Source organism: Oryza brachyantha, chromosome 1 (genome assembly GCF_000231095.2).
Source record: "Oryza brachyantha chromosome 1, ObraRS2, whole genome shotgun sequence".
Classification (NCBI taxonomy): domain Eukaryota; kingdom Viridiplantae; phylum Streptophyta; class Magnoliopsida; order Poales; family Poaceae; genus Oryza; species Oryza brachyantha.
Window position 1 is genome coordinate 30,823,795 of NC_023163.2, and position 14,581 is coordinate 30,838,375.

General features: G+C 41.3%; 2 protein-coding genes across 2 annotated transcripts; both read left to right on the plus strand.

Annotated features, from left to right (window-relative positions):
• The first annotated feature begins 6,158 nt into the window (after positions 1–6,158).
• Positions 6,159–9,622, plus strand: LOC102701675 (selenium-binding protein 1-like). The gene is made up of 7 exons (XM_006645163.3): positions 6,159–6,452; positions 7,184–7,379; positions 7,480–7,707; positions 8,059–8,290; positions 8,376–8,483; positions 8,581–8,853; positions 9,142–9,622. Exons 1-7 carry the CDS (start codon positions 6,317–6,319, stop codon positions 9,424–9,426), a joined length of 1,458 nt encoding a protein of 485 aa, XP_006645226.1. The 5' UTR covers positions 6,159–6,316; the 3' UTR covers positions 9,427–9,622.
• A 2,708-nt stretch (positions 9,623–12,330) lies between these two features.
• LOC102701956 (glycine-rich RNA-binding protein 2, mitochondrial-like) lies at positions 12,331–14,261 on the plus strand. The gene is made up of 5 exons (XM_040526244.1): positions 12,331–12,374; positions 13,082–13,210; positions 13,290–13,358; positions 13,503–13,609; positions 13,846–14,261. The coding sequence occupies exons 2-5, from the start codon at positions 13,099–13,101 to the stop codon at positions 13,987–13,989; spliced, it is 432 nt and encodes a 143-aa protein (XP_040382178.1). The 5' UTR covers positions 12,331–12,374; positions 13,082–13,098; the 3' UTR covers positions 13,990–14,261.
• The last annotated feature ends 320 nt before the right edge of the window (positions 14,262–14,581 follow it).

The following is a 14,581-nucleotide window of genomic DNA, read 5'->3' on the forward strand; positions in this document are numbered from 1 at the left end:
CTAAGTCTAAGAGGTGTTTAATCTTCAAATAGCTTTTTTAATAGTAACTATTTCTTTGTTTTATATATATAGAGGATGTTTTGGTTCTATCTTAATACGAATGGATATTAATTAATCTAAACATATATATATATATCATACTTATTTATACATGAAGGAATTTGTAGAATCAAACATTTTCTATGGAATGGAGTGCTATATAGTTTTATTGGGCCTTGTTTAGTTAAAAACAATTTACAAAAACATCACATCAAAACTTTATACACATTAAACATAGTCTAATTACAAAACAAATTTCAGATTCCGCCTGGAAACCGCGAGACGAATCTTTTGAGTCTAATTAATCCGTCATTAGCATATGTTGGTTACTATAGCACTTATAGCTAATCATTGTCCTAATTAGGCTTAAAAGATTCGTCTCACTATTTTCTTCATAACTGTGTAATTAGTTTTAATGTTTATATATATTTAATATTTTATTTAAATGTTTAAAAATTCGATGTGATGTTTTTGGAAAAAAATTTAGGAACTAAACGTAGTCTTAGAGAGAGTCTTCTTTTTTTTTCCCAATTTTATCTATGTAAGAGAGATGGTGATGTGGCGTTTGTATTATGACATGTAGGCATTGAGTGGCAGAAAATTAGCCCACAAGCCAGCGCGAACCTCTCTCACCAAGCCACCGGTGAGGTCTGCCATCTTCACCTTTGCCGTCGTTTCTCCTATCAACAAAGGGGGTTCGGCTCTGCTGAAGTTAAGGTGAGGACTGCAAACTTTTGCAGTTGGAGCATCCAACCGTTCATATAAAACAAAGGGCTAGATTGCCTTCCGTGTCTCCCCTTCTTTCTTTTGCTTCCTGAGTTGCTACACCTACAGTTTTATTGATCATGATCAATAAAAATTAATTTATAAATACTTAGATAGGTGGCATAAATTAATGCTTAGATCGGTCAAAAATTAATACATGATCATGCATTAATTTTTTACCTAAAAATATTTTTGCTTGTAGATTTTTATACTTTTGGATGATGGGTGAGAGCTTTTGTGCATGGTATTAGAAATATAACCAAAGTCTTTTGTAATTTAAAACATTCCAGCCAGAGAAAAATTAACCCTTTAGCTCGGACAAACTAACGTGAACTCTCATTATTGATGAATTACCCAGTAGTAAGCTTTTTCATTTAGTTAACAGTTTACATTCTGTTGGCATTGTTGTTGTAAGAAAGTAGTTGGTTATATTTCTAATACCATGCATAAAAGCTCTCACCCATCATCGAAAAGTATAATATTTATCTTAATAATAATCTACAAGCAAAAGTATTTCTAGGTAAAACAAAATTAAGAATTTTTTTCTATTTTTAAACCTTTTTAAGAAATAATTTTATTACTAAACCTCCGGGAAAAATATTTTTACCGCATCAATCTTTTGGCCACACCACCAACATTGGCGTAACCAAATGGCTTGCCACACCATTGTCAGTTGCGTGGCAGCATTGTCTGGCAAGACTGTCACGCCATGCCATGCCCGAACAGGCGGCGTTGCAGCGTTGTCTTACCATGCCAGCAGTGCTTGCGTGGCAAAAAAGTTCAGTTTTAGAAATATTTTTTCGAGGGTTTTAGTAATAAAATTATTTCTTAAAAAGTATAAAAAATTCAAAAATTAATGCATGCAATCTAAGCATTTAAAAAATAATTTTTATTGATGACGATCAATAAAGCTATAGGTATAGCAACTCAGGAAGCAGGAGAGATAGAGAAGTCAATATGGCCCTTTATTTCATTTGAACGGTCGGATGCTCCAGTTGTAGAAGTTTAACGTCGTTACTTAAACTTCAGCGGAGCCGAACCCCAACAAAGGTCGTTGTTGCCGCCGCATACTACCGAGAGGAACCCTCCATGGTGAGGCTGGGACCAGAGTAGTTGCAGCGAGGAAGAGAGATGGGAGGGTAGAGGAGATTTATAACATATGGGTCCTTGTGTGGTTTTGTTTTTCTTTTGGTGACTATATCTCCACGTAGGCTTCTCATCAAACGGAAACGGGTCAATATGGCAATTATCCTCCAGAATACCAAAATTACCATTCAAACCATACATGGACTTAATTTACACAATTTTCGAAAGTCATATGATGTTCTTTACACGGTATTGTGGTTGGGGATCTAATAAAACTCGAGCCATAGTTGAGGGAGATAAGTGGACTTTTCTAATATGGTGATTGCCCTTGTGGGCCGTGGGCCATATGCTGCGGGCCAAGTGGGACTAAACGAACAACTAAGCAGCCACGCGGGCTGTTAAAAAGAGACGCAATCCTTGGGCCTTGTTTGGCAGGCCTAATCCTGCCCCCTCTCAGAGTGAGTGGGCTGAGGATTTACAAGAAAATTTGGGCCCACCCAAGAGGAATAGGTTGTGTGCTCTTAAAAAAAAGGAATATGCTCGAATTTGTTGCCTGCTAAACAAGGCCAAAACACAGCTTGCCGGGCACTTTACGTGGGATGCTAACAAACAAAATACATCCGTCCCAATATAAATATATTTATTTATATAACTATAAAGGTGAATTAGTTAAAAATATTGACTTAAAATACCCTTTAGGGGACACTATATTCTTTTTTTAACCATAGTCCCCGTTAAACAACATAGAACTAATTATATAATATATGGTTTATACGTAATCAAGAAACCAGTAGGAGCAGAGCTATTGTCTCCCAAAGCCCTGAAATCAGTTAACTGCTTCGTGTTCTTTTATATATGTTGAGGGATGATGGCCTTAAACCTCCACTTCCAAACATTGGCAGCTCCCTGAAACTTCATCTGTCGACTACAACACGTCGAGCAGCAACATGGATATACATTAGCATATCTTTTCCACAGTTCAATTGATATATGTTCCTGACGATAACACTAAAATATGCACTTTCTTTTATTAAAAGAATGCACTTTCTGAATCTGCAGCAGATTTTCATATCTGGCTAACTTGAAGTCAACTATTGCCGCCATCACCACATCAAAAGAAAACCTGCTGCTGCATGATCTTTCTTGCAGTTGCAGGTCAACTTCTAGCCTGCCAGTTAATCTGATTATTCTCCCACACCAAACAGATAATGCATTTTAATCCGTACTCACTATATGCGTGACTGCTAATGGTACTAATAGAAAAAGCGATTGACCCATGTTGTGTCTCTGAGAGTTTGTTTAGAACATCTTTACGGAAATGCCAATACTTCAATCTCAAAATAATGTATTACATTCATTAAAAGAATATTAGACATAAAAATTACATAATATTTAAAAAAACCTAAAACTAAATAACTCATATCGAGAATGTATAATATGCCTCAAATCTATAATACGGGATAGTTGATTTTACCCATACGTGAATATTCATAATAGACTTGGAACATATCAGAGAAACTCTTTCTAGCCGAATTCCAAAAGTCATTTAAAAAAATCAATTTTAGATACCTCTGGAAGATACTCCAATTTAATTCCTCAACGTTAGCACACTTAGGCCGCGTTTAGCGGAGAGGGTATAAGTTAATTTATCCCTGGCACGGAAAAACGTGGTAATCGATTAGTACATGATTAATTAATTATTAAAAACATAAAATAGATTAATATGATTTTTTAAAACAATTTTTCTATATTTTTTTAAAAAAATATACCATTTAGCAGTTTGGGAAGCGTGCGCTTGCAAAACGAGAGGACTTAATTAACTTATGTCCATGGCCGAACCCGGCCTTATAAACATTGTCTACAGCGTGGCTAATAAATTGATGGTCACACCTTTAACCAGAGTCAATCAAAAGAACGAATCTACCGAGTACGACGTATGGAGGGCGATAGCTTCGCTTTTTCAAGTAAAAAACCAAACGACATATTTATAAAGAAAAATAATTTATGAATAAAAGTTTTACGTATTATTAACAATTCAAAAGTCAATAGAATAAAATAAACATCAGTAAAAAATCACAAAATTAACTCTAAATTTAAAGTTAAAAATTTAAATTTTGGTATAGAAGCATAAGCAAAAACGAAAATACAAGGTCGATGGATGTAAGAGTAACAGAAGTGAGGGACACTGTCATAATTACGGTAGCAAGACAAATAAGGAGGTGACTGTTTGGATTTTTTAATGAAATTATCAAATGATATTTGCAAGTGAAAAATAATTTATAAATAAAACTTTTATACATGTATTCTTAACTATCTAAAAACCAACACAGGGAATAAACTTCAGCGATAAAATCTTAAAATCAACTGTAAACTTAGGTTGGAAATTAAAATTTTGACGTATAAACATAAACATAAACATAAACAATTACAGCTACTCAGCTAGCTAACAAAATATAACATAGTTCAAACAAAATACGGTAATCAACCAACCAAACCCTAATCGAGCCTCTATCGTCTCCCATAACCAAGGTCAGCAATTTAGGCAGCGCGTGACCAGCGGGCCATTAATCTAATCCCTTCTCTCCTGGAGCCACGCATGCAACTGACTGAACCAAACAAAACATTTCTGCAATCAGTATACGAAGCATGCATGCATGCATGATCCACACGGACAGCTCAGGATTAGATCGCCCCAGCGAGGAGCGTGAGATTTTGCGTGCAGCCATGTATCTGGAGAGCTTTATGGCATGTGCGAGATGGTGATCTTAGTTGTTGTCTTTGCCTGACGTGTTTAGCTCATATTTTTATCTGAATCTGTCACGATGAGGTTATCCTCTTGTTGGCTTGGGTAGGTGAGAGGCGATAGCAAAAGGACAGGGTGAGAAAGCATGGCCTGCACAGAGAAGACCAACACGGCATGGGAGCTGACAAATAATCGTTCAATCAACTCGTCTGTGTATCTGACGATGTAATGCAATGGTAGTCCACTCTCATTTTGCTTGTTTGGTTTATTAGCCACAAATAAAATTTGAGATTTATCATAGTCTATTTTTAACCCTATCTTTTAACCACAAACAATATGCAATATAAACAAATTTGTCCAACAAATTATCTCCGAATGCTTAGGGTGGGTTTGAAATGAAGGGAAATGATAAAAAATGGGAGAAGATAAAAAATAAGCTTATTAGCAAGTGATTAATCAAGTATTAATTATTTTAGACTAAAGACTAAATTAATAGGATAAAAACATGCACATGAAAAACCAGAGGTATTTCGAATACATTACGTCCATTTTATATTATAATATATTTTGATCATTCTATATTCATACAAATACATACATATATAAAACATATTATTGATCTACATGTGGATTTTGATAAATAAGAGTATTTTGGTTGTGTTCTTTCCATAGATAAGACATTACTATCTAACTTTTATAGCATTTAACAGTACAAACAGTGAATTAAATACTACAAAGTCAAAAATAGATTTTAAAAGCATGAGAAATAAATTATATATAGAAATTTTTTTGCAAGTAGTGTATTGCTTACTCCCTCTGTCCCAAAATAAAACAAACTTTTGACCATTAATGTCCAGCGTTTGACCATTTGTCATATCTAATTTTTTTCAAGAAATTAGAAAAAAATAGTCACACGACACGACTATTTATGATTTATCATTTAATAAAAGTAAAAATATTAATTGTAATTTTTTTTGAATAAGACGATGAGTCAAACATTGATGGTAAAAAGTGACAAATTTATTTATTTTGGACGAAACGAGTAATATTTAGTAAATGTGCCGGTAAAACCGAGGAATATTTTGACTGCTGTATTACGTAACGGGTGCGCAGTAAAAAAAAGCTCGTGGCGATACGTAGATTGACCGGAGTGAAACGTGCCTGTAATTTTATTCGTAGCACACAGGATTGCTCCCTTCCAACCTTGGTTCACGGGGCGGATTCCGGCGAAGGACGGAAAAGAAAAAACAAACGAGGGTGATCGCGACGGCGGGTGGTGGTCCGGTTCGTCGCTTTCGCGGGCTCGGCGGCCGGATCCCCCCACCCACCCGCCCGCATTATCGTCCAGGTACGACACATCGCGTCACCCCCCCTCCCATACGCGGGGCCCAGGTTCACTCTCCCTCCCCCTCCCCCGCACCAATCGCAAAGCACGCATCGGCGGTGGGACGGCGCGCCACGTGGCGAGCGTGGGCCCATATAAGCCACCCCCACTCCAGCTCCGGGCACAGTTCGTTCCTCCTCCTCCCTCCCCGTCGTCATCCTCTTCCTCCCCTCGCCGTGCTCTAGGTGGGTGGGCGAGTGAGTGAGGCAGCGAGCGGCGAGCTAGCTTCTCCGGTGATCCTCCGCCGGCTCTAGGTGGGTGGGCGGGGGAAAGGGTGATCTGAGAGCACAGGCGAACCGATGGCGGCGGCGGCGGCGGCGAACGGGTCGGCGTGCTGCGGCGGCGCGAAGAAGGGGCCGGGGTACGCGACGCCGCTGGAGGCCATGGAGAAGGGCCCGCGGGAGAAGCTCCTCTACGTCACCTGCGTCTACAATGGTAAGCTTGCCTTGCTGGCCTGCCTGACCTACACACCTCTCGCTAGCTGCTACCTACATGGAGGTGACGCTGATGAGCTCATGAGCACAGTTGCGTTGCTGGTTTCCCCCCACAGATCTTGGGTGGGGATTAACCAAGGATTAATTTGGCAAGATTAAATTAATTTTGCTAATAGAGTAGTATGATATGCGAGGTCAAGAACTGACAACTGAAATCACCTGGATTGGCCGATGCTTAATTTAATCCTGGAAGGGATTTCTTTAATGCTGAGTGCGAGCTGGCAAAAGGGACCAGCCATAAATTAACCTGAATTCGAGTCAGGGTCAGCAAAAAAGTAGTGATGCTCGTACTGACCTGTCTTAGATCTCCAGTTTTGTCGGAATTCAGATGAACAGTGTGTGCCCCATGGGAGATGATAAGGCAATTTAAACCACTTACTGTTCCGATGAAGATATAGGAGCACGTACACTTTAGTGGATGAGTAGCCAAATCCGATTTGGTAGTAAATCTTGATCCACACTGAAGTTCTCCATGGCAGAAGAAAACACTATCTGTTCGTTACCCACGAGTCCAAAGTGAATAGGTTGAGGTTTAGGTTTGGAAATTGAAACTGTCTACTTAGTCCATGTCACATGGTTCCTTCTTGAGGTTTTCTGAATAAAAGAATAAATCAGAGTTTCTCGCAGCTGTTTTGAATTGTGCTTTAATGTGTCATGTATTAACATGAGCAGGTACTGGAATCAATAAGCCCGATTACCTGGGTACGGTGGATGTGGACCCCAATTCCCCTACATACTCCCAGGTGATCCACAGGCTTCCGGTTACCCATGTTGGCGACGAGCTGCATCACTCTGGATGGAACGCTTGCAGCTCTTGCCATGGTGACCCATCAGCTAGCCGTCGTTTCTTGATCCTGCCTTCACTGCTGTGAGTGTTGATGTGGTTGTGTTTTGATGGATAAATGCTCGTGTTTGTTGATGTTGAACATGGAATTGAATTTGTAGTGTTGCTCCACTGTCTGTTGCAGGTCAGGCCGTGTGTATGTCATTGACACACTGAAGGACCCAAGGGCGCCTGCCTTGCATAAGGTGGTCGAGGCTGAGGACATTGCTGAGAAGACTGGGCTTGGATTTCCTCATACATCTCATTGCCTTGCATCTGGGGAAATAATGATTTCTTGCCTGGGGGATAAGGAGGGAAATGCTGCTGGCAATGGCTTCCTCCTTCTGGATTCTGAATTCAATGTCAAAGGACGGTGAGTTCGTTTTTCACAACTCTCTGCATTTTGACATGGAAACATACCATATTAACTAGGAGCGAAATTACAGGGAGTAATTTATCAACACAAAACAGCCTCATCCATATTTGACAACCTATCAAAATCAGCAGTATTGTAAGATTGCGAGCATAGAAGTTCATCGCTACTTGTGGCTATTACAATGGATGTCAATTTAAGGACAAATTTTATCTTATTTGCTATAATGCACATTCCATGATATGTTATGTGAAATGGGCAATTCAGTTACTCATATTTGCTAGACTTTTGAAAGAGACCATACTTTTGTTTATTACTCAGTGTGTTAATCAACTATTTTGCTACTTGTAGTTGGGAAAAGCCAGGTCACAGCCCCTTGTTTGGCTATGATTATTGGTATCAACCTCGTCACAAGACAATGATCAGTTCATCGTGGGGAGCACCTGCAGCTTTCAGGACTGGTTTTGATCTTCAGCATGTGCAGGATGGTCTATATGGAAGGCATCTGCATGTGTATGACTGGCCTGGTGGTGAGCTCAGGCAGACACTAGATCTTGGCAGTACAGGTCTTCTTCCACTTGAGGTGTGTCTCAAATGTTAAAGCCTAAAAATAAAAGGAATGCAGCAATATATCGAATGACCATAATCACTGTTTTTCTTCTCTGCAGGTGAGGTTTCTACATGATCCATCTAAGGACACTGGGTATGTGGGTTGTGCTTTGACAAGCAACATGGTCAGATTTTTCAAAACTGTGGATGGATCATGGAGCCATGAGGTTTGTCCATGATTAAATGCTCATGTTCTTGTTATTTTTGTGTAAAGCCGATTTCTCCAAGTACTCTTGTTTACACTCAGTTATGCTTGCATGTCAGGTTGCTATATCTATAAAACCATTGAAGGTGCGGAACTGGATTCTGCCTGAAATGCCAGGATTGATAACTGATTTCGTTCTCTCTCTCGATGACCGCTATCTCTACTTGGTCAATTGGCTTCATGGTGACATCAGGCAGTACAACATTGAAGACCCTGCAAAGCCTGTGTTGGCTGGACAAGTATGGGTAGGTGGGCTTCTTCAAAAGGGCAGTGAGGTCGTCTATGTAACTGATGATGACAACGAAGAGCAGTACAATGTGCCCCAGGTCAAGGTAATTCTATTTCGTTCCTGTTGAACTTCATAGATCAGAAGATAAGCCAGAATTACTGTTACCTATAATTTGTATTGGTTCATTATAGTTCATTTCACATGATATCGATACCAAACTGGTCCTAAAAAAGTACCAAATTTATGTACATCCAGTCCACCTCACCATCCTGCTGTCCCTTGCAACATTCAGAACACAATATCTGCACTGGAACTGAGCATATTTGCTCTCAAAGGACCATCCATGCCAGTTGTTTAAATATTACTCAGCATGTCAACCTTCTTGTAACAGGGCCATCGTCTTAGAGGTGGGCCGCAGATGATTCAGCTGAGTTTAGATGGGAAGAGGGTGTATGTGACCAACTCCCTTTTCAGCAAATGGGATGAACAATTCTACGGCCCTGATCTTGTCAAGAAGGGCTCCCACATGTTGCAAATCGACGTCGACACTGAGAAAGGAGGACTTTCGATCAACCCCGACTTCTTTGTAGATTTTGGTGATGAGCCAGATGGTCCCTCCTTGGCCCATGAGATGAGATATCCTGGTGGGGACTGCACCTCTGATATATGGATATAAGACCTCAGAGGATTTGCATACAAGCAGGTGTTGATTCATCTTGCTCTGTTCACTGTAACTAAGATGGTTTCCCTGCTGTGGTTTATATGTAATTTCGATGGTAATAAGTTCCCATAGCACCCAGAACATTCACTCCATGACTCATTTGATGACCTTAGCATAATAAGAGATGTCTCCAATTGTTCACTTTCTGCTAGTGTATGGGTTTTGAGCCACCTGCTTAAAATTCTCCAACAATGTACTGTCACTGTTGAAATGGCCCAGTAGTTTTTCAGTTGCAATAATCTGCTTTTGTCAAGATGAAAACCGGTATCCTGATTCCAGCAGGTATCTGCAGGCTGATTTCGATTAGGAGTCATGAATACAAATCAATGTTCTTCCCTTTTGACCCCCCCCCCCCCTCCCCCCCAAAAAAAAGATTTAGCATTACAGACGATTTTGAAGGCTCTTCAATTACAAATTTTTAGAGCCTATGTGTTGTTTGGAGAATTATTACACACCAATACTCATGCTTCTGTCCATGTAAGACGAGAACTGGCGGCCTGAATCCACCAGGAGTACGCAATCCGATTCCGAGCATCAATGATGAGTGCAACTAGTTAATTCCTTGTCTCGAAACATTTGTAAATAAAGCATAGAACGGGTAGTGCCCAACCATCACCTGGATTTCTTTAACAAAGCAAAATCAGCCAGAAATTAAGTAATTAAATATCACCAATGGCATGGTCTGACTTCTGCAAAAGCCAGCCTTGGAGGTGAGGAATACTAAATCCAGAATGAACTGTCATTATCTTGCCATAGTATTTCCCAACAACAAACAAAATATTTGCCATCTGCTTCTGATACTCCAGCAGAACAATGTATGATTAACAAGGAGGCGACTTTGCAACAAGTCTTGAACTCTTGATTGCATTAACAACAATCGTTTACGACATTTCATGTCTAAACCTGAATACTAATGTTTTTCCTAAGGGTCAGTGGTGTGATCTGAATTCTGAAACCACATTTCAGAAAAGCACGATCAAGATCGAACACAGCCTGACACGTTTGCCAGGTAGGCTATTACTCTTTTAGGGAAGGATCGTGCAACTACTCGGCGCGTTTGCAAAAGCGCATGGGGCTTAATTTCTCCTTCCTTTTCTATGGGTAAGTCTTCCGAACCGCTAAACAATGTATATTTTATAAAAACGATTTACATAAAAGTTGTTTTAAAAATCTTAAGTTTGCAACGACTAATACTTAAATAATCATATATAGATGATATTTGTCATTTTACTTGCGCTAATTAGCCGAATGGAATTGGCGTTTGCGAACGCGCCCACTCTATAGTTGTTGGAGTTGACCTGAATAATAAACATTCAGACGATGGTGCAAAACTGCAAAAAGCCAAAGACAGCTCGAGAGGAACACTGAACTATTCTAGATGACGCAGGACATTGTCATAAGCAAACGTCGAAAACGACCTCGTCTAATGCGTGCTCTACCACTCAAAAATGGAAATCTAAACAACACCACAATAATCTCGACCGACATATATATCGCTTGTCTCTTCTAAATCTATCTAAAGAACTCATTTCGAGTTCGACAACAATTTCCTTTTTTAAAAAAAATTTAAGAACACGTCGTGTCCAGGCAAAAAAATCGAGAAAGAGAAGAGGGTGATCCATGGCGATGTCGATGGTGAAGCTGCTCATCACCGGGCTGAGCGCGGCGATCGGCTACGCGTCGGTGGTGGTGTTCAAGGGCGCCGCCGTGCTCGTCGTGCTGCTGCTCAGGCTGGTCCAGCTCCCGGGCTGCGTCGGTTGCCTCCTCCTCGGCGCCGTCAGGGCGGGCGTCGAGGAGGCAGTCGCGGCCGCCCTCGCCGCGGCGGTGGACGCCCTCTGGCTGGCGGCGGACGCCGCGGCGGGCGCGTGGAGGGAGGCCCTGTCGTCGAACGCCACCGCGGCGGCGGCGGCCGTCGTGCAGGCCGCCAGGGGGAGGCCCGAGGCGCTGATCGCCGCCGCCGGCGAGGTGGCGGCGTTCGCGTTGGAGGTGGCCAGGCAGACGGCGTCCAACTCCACGGCGACCTTCCTCGACGCCGCCCTGTTCGTCGTCCGCCACGCCAGGGCTTGACATGCTCTTGCCGTTGCTCACGAAAAGGCGCAGAAAATTTTCTGTAAAAACCTCCATGATATAATACATATAAAGATATTGATTTTTTTACATATACTCTTTCCGTTGACGTAGTCAATTTTTTTTATTTATGTTTACCTTTCGTCTTATTCAAAAAATTTATATAATTATTGACTTTTTTAATGATTTGATTTATTATTAAAGTAGGTTTAAGTATGATTCATAATTTTGTATATTTGGACAAATTTTTTAAATAAGACGAAAAGTAAAACATAAATTAAAAAGTCAATTATGTCAATTTAAAAAACGGGGAAGTAGTTGGCCATTTATCTTATTCAAAAGCACTGTAATCATTATTTATTTATGCTAATACATTTTGATTATAATTATATATATTTAGACAGGATTTACGATGGTCAAACCTGCAAATAAAATTAACTACGTAATCTATTGAAATACGGATTGTGTAATAGTTTGAATGGCTACTTCAAAATCTGAAATAAACTTTGGCCCATTCAAATATATGGGCCGTATTTTACTTCGGTGGACTAGGCCGTAATTGAGGCCCATCCAAGAGCCCCCTTTTGAAGAGGCAGTTCGTTTTGGTACGAGCTGGGGTACGCGTAGCAAATCTTACTTTGCTTTTCATCTTTTAATGGATTAAGCCGCAAGATATTTTCGTTGCCGCATTCGAAGCAATAGATATTTTTTTCGGCGTGCTTCGCTTACAAAAACCCTAGCCGCCTCCGCCTCTCTAAAACCCTCAGGTCGTTTTCTCCTCTCCTCCTCTTCGTTCCCCTCTCCCGCCGCCGCCGCCGCCGCCGCCGCCGCCTCAGGTACGTCGGCGTCTCACCTCCCTCTCTCCTCTTAGATTTCGGGTGCTCCTTCACCTGGCATGTCGGATCTCACGCGCGCCCGGCGCGGCGGCGCCTCAGGCAGCCAGGCTCGCGCCCTCGCCGTCGTGTCGTCGTCGGCTCGGCCTCACAAAGTCGCAGGCTCGCGGCGCCTCGCCATCGCCGCCCACCTGCCTGCGCACGGCGTTGCCCTGCACAGCCGCCGAGCCGCGCGCGCTCCTGCCGCACGCGCTGGAGCCGCGCTGCCGCCTCGGTTGTTCGGTGTTGAGGAAAATGGTTTTAGTTCATACGCGTGCGGTTGATAGGTCGTTGCATTAGGCTGTTCGGTGGGGGGTGAGGGGGAGAAGGCTGATTCTGTTCTATCTTGTGATTGGCTGTATTTTCAACCGGCAAGGTTCTGCGACCGCAGCATCTAATTTGGCTTACATCCTTTGGATGAAATAGGTTAATTTCTCTAATCTGCAACGGTTTTTCCAGTTTGCTTTAGAATTTTAGATTATACTAGTTCCATTGACTGGTTGGGGGCTTTTGAGCCTGCCATGGGATGAATTTGATTGAAAAAAAATATTTTACATCTTAGGTTATCACTTGTTCCATGAATTGTTGGATATTGCAGACTATAATATCAGTTGGTCTGTCTCTGTTTGTTATATCATTGATTTGTAGTGCGCGGCTATACATATTTTCAGATTTGATTTAGTCCTCAATGGCGGCCTTCAACAAGCTCGGTGGCCTCTTGAGGCACAGTGCCTTGGCCGGCTCTTCTCCTGCCATGTTCAATGCTGCTCGCCTGATGTCCACCAAGCTTTTCGTTGGTGGTGAGTTTTTTTTCTCCTTCTGATGTAAGTATGAACAGGATCATCTCCTTACATGTACTTATTAACGTTTGTCATTTAGGTCTTTCCTGGGGTACCAATGATGACTCTCTGAGAGACGCATTTACTAGCTTTGGGGATGTGACTGAAGGTCAGCTTTGAACTTGAGCTCTGTCTTGAACAAGCAGCCTTCCATATAGTATCATAAATCCTTTTTTTCTTTGCTCTATGTTCTGGTGTGGTCCATGTTGGTACTTGTTTCAGGATCTAATCAGTTTTAGGTTTCGTGTGACAGCTCGGGTGATCACTGACAGGGAAACTGGAAGGTCAAGAGGGTTTGGCTTTGTGAACTTTGTCAATGGTGATGAAGCCAAGAGCGCCATGGAGGCCATGGACGGGAAGGTGAGTCAAGACAAATCTGCTGCTACTCTTACAATTTTAGCTACTGACCTGCTTCTTGTATAACATGTGAACGTGGTTTGTTTTGAGAAGATGCTTTCTTGATGCCCGTATAATAATTGTTGCATGTTTTTCCTTTTTATTTGGGTTTTGCCTCACGCATGATTGTTCTGCTGTGTTGATGACAGAAATATACTCTTGCCAGGCCTCATTTTGTACTGCATTTCCATTGCTTGCAGGAACTTGGGGGGCGTAATATCCGCGTGAACTTCGCAAATGAGAGACCTCCAGGGAACCGAGGTGGTGGTGGTTATGGGGGCGGTGGTTATGGCAACCAAGGAGGCTATGGCGATGGCAACCAAGGTTATGGAGGGCAGTTCTAAAGAGCGTGCTGACTATTGAAAACTTAAATAATGAGCTTTAGGACCTGATATGGCTTATTATGTGAAACATCATTATGGATTACTTTCGTACCGTTTATTATAAGTCGTCGTTCTTCTAGGTGGAAATTTATTGCTGCTATATCTGCCCTTTATGCTTGTCGTTAAGGGCCCATATGCAGTAGTGTTTTTGTGAGTGAGAATTAAGAACACATGCATTGTCTTCCAATCTATTGCAATGTGTAGAGGGTGATTGCTCGAGTTGCATCAGCAAATGTTTCTGTCCATTTCAGATTTGATGAATATCGAGCATTATTTTACAAACGAGAAATCACCTGACCCGCCGTGATACTTGTTTCCTGTAGCATGTTCCATAATTCAAAATGATATATATATTTTTAAAAAATTTAGACTGGCAGTGCAGCAGCTTTTATTACTGTATTGGCAATATTCACATGTCTGGGGCCTGTTTGAAAATTCCCTAAGGTAACAAAGGAACAACAATTCAACTATTGCGTACCTACGAAATTTAGGTCCCCTTTGATTTAAAGAAAATTCATAGGAATTTTAGAGGATTTTATTCCTATAGAAATTT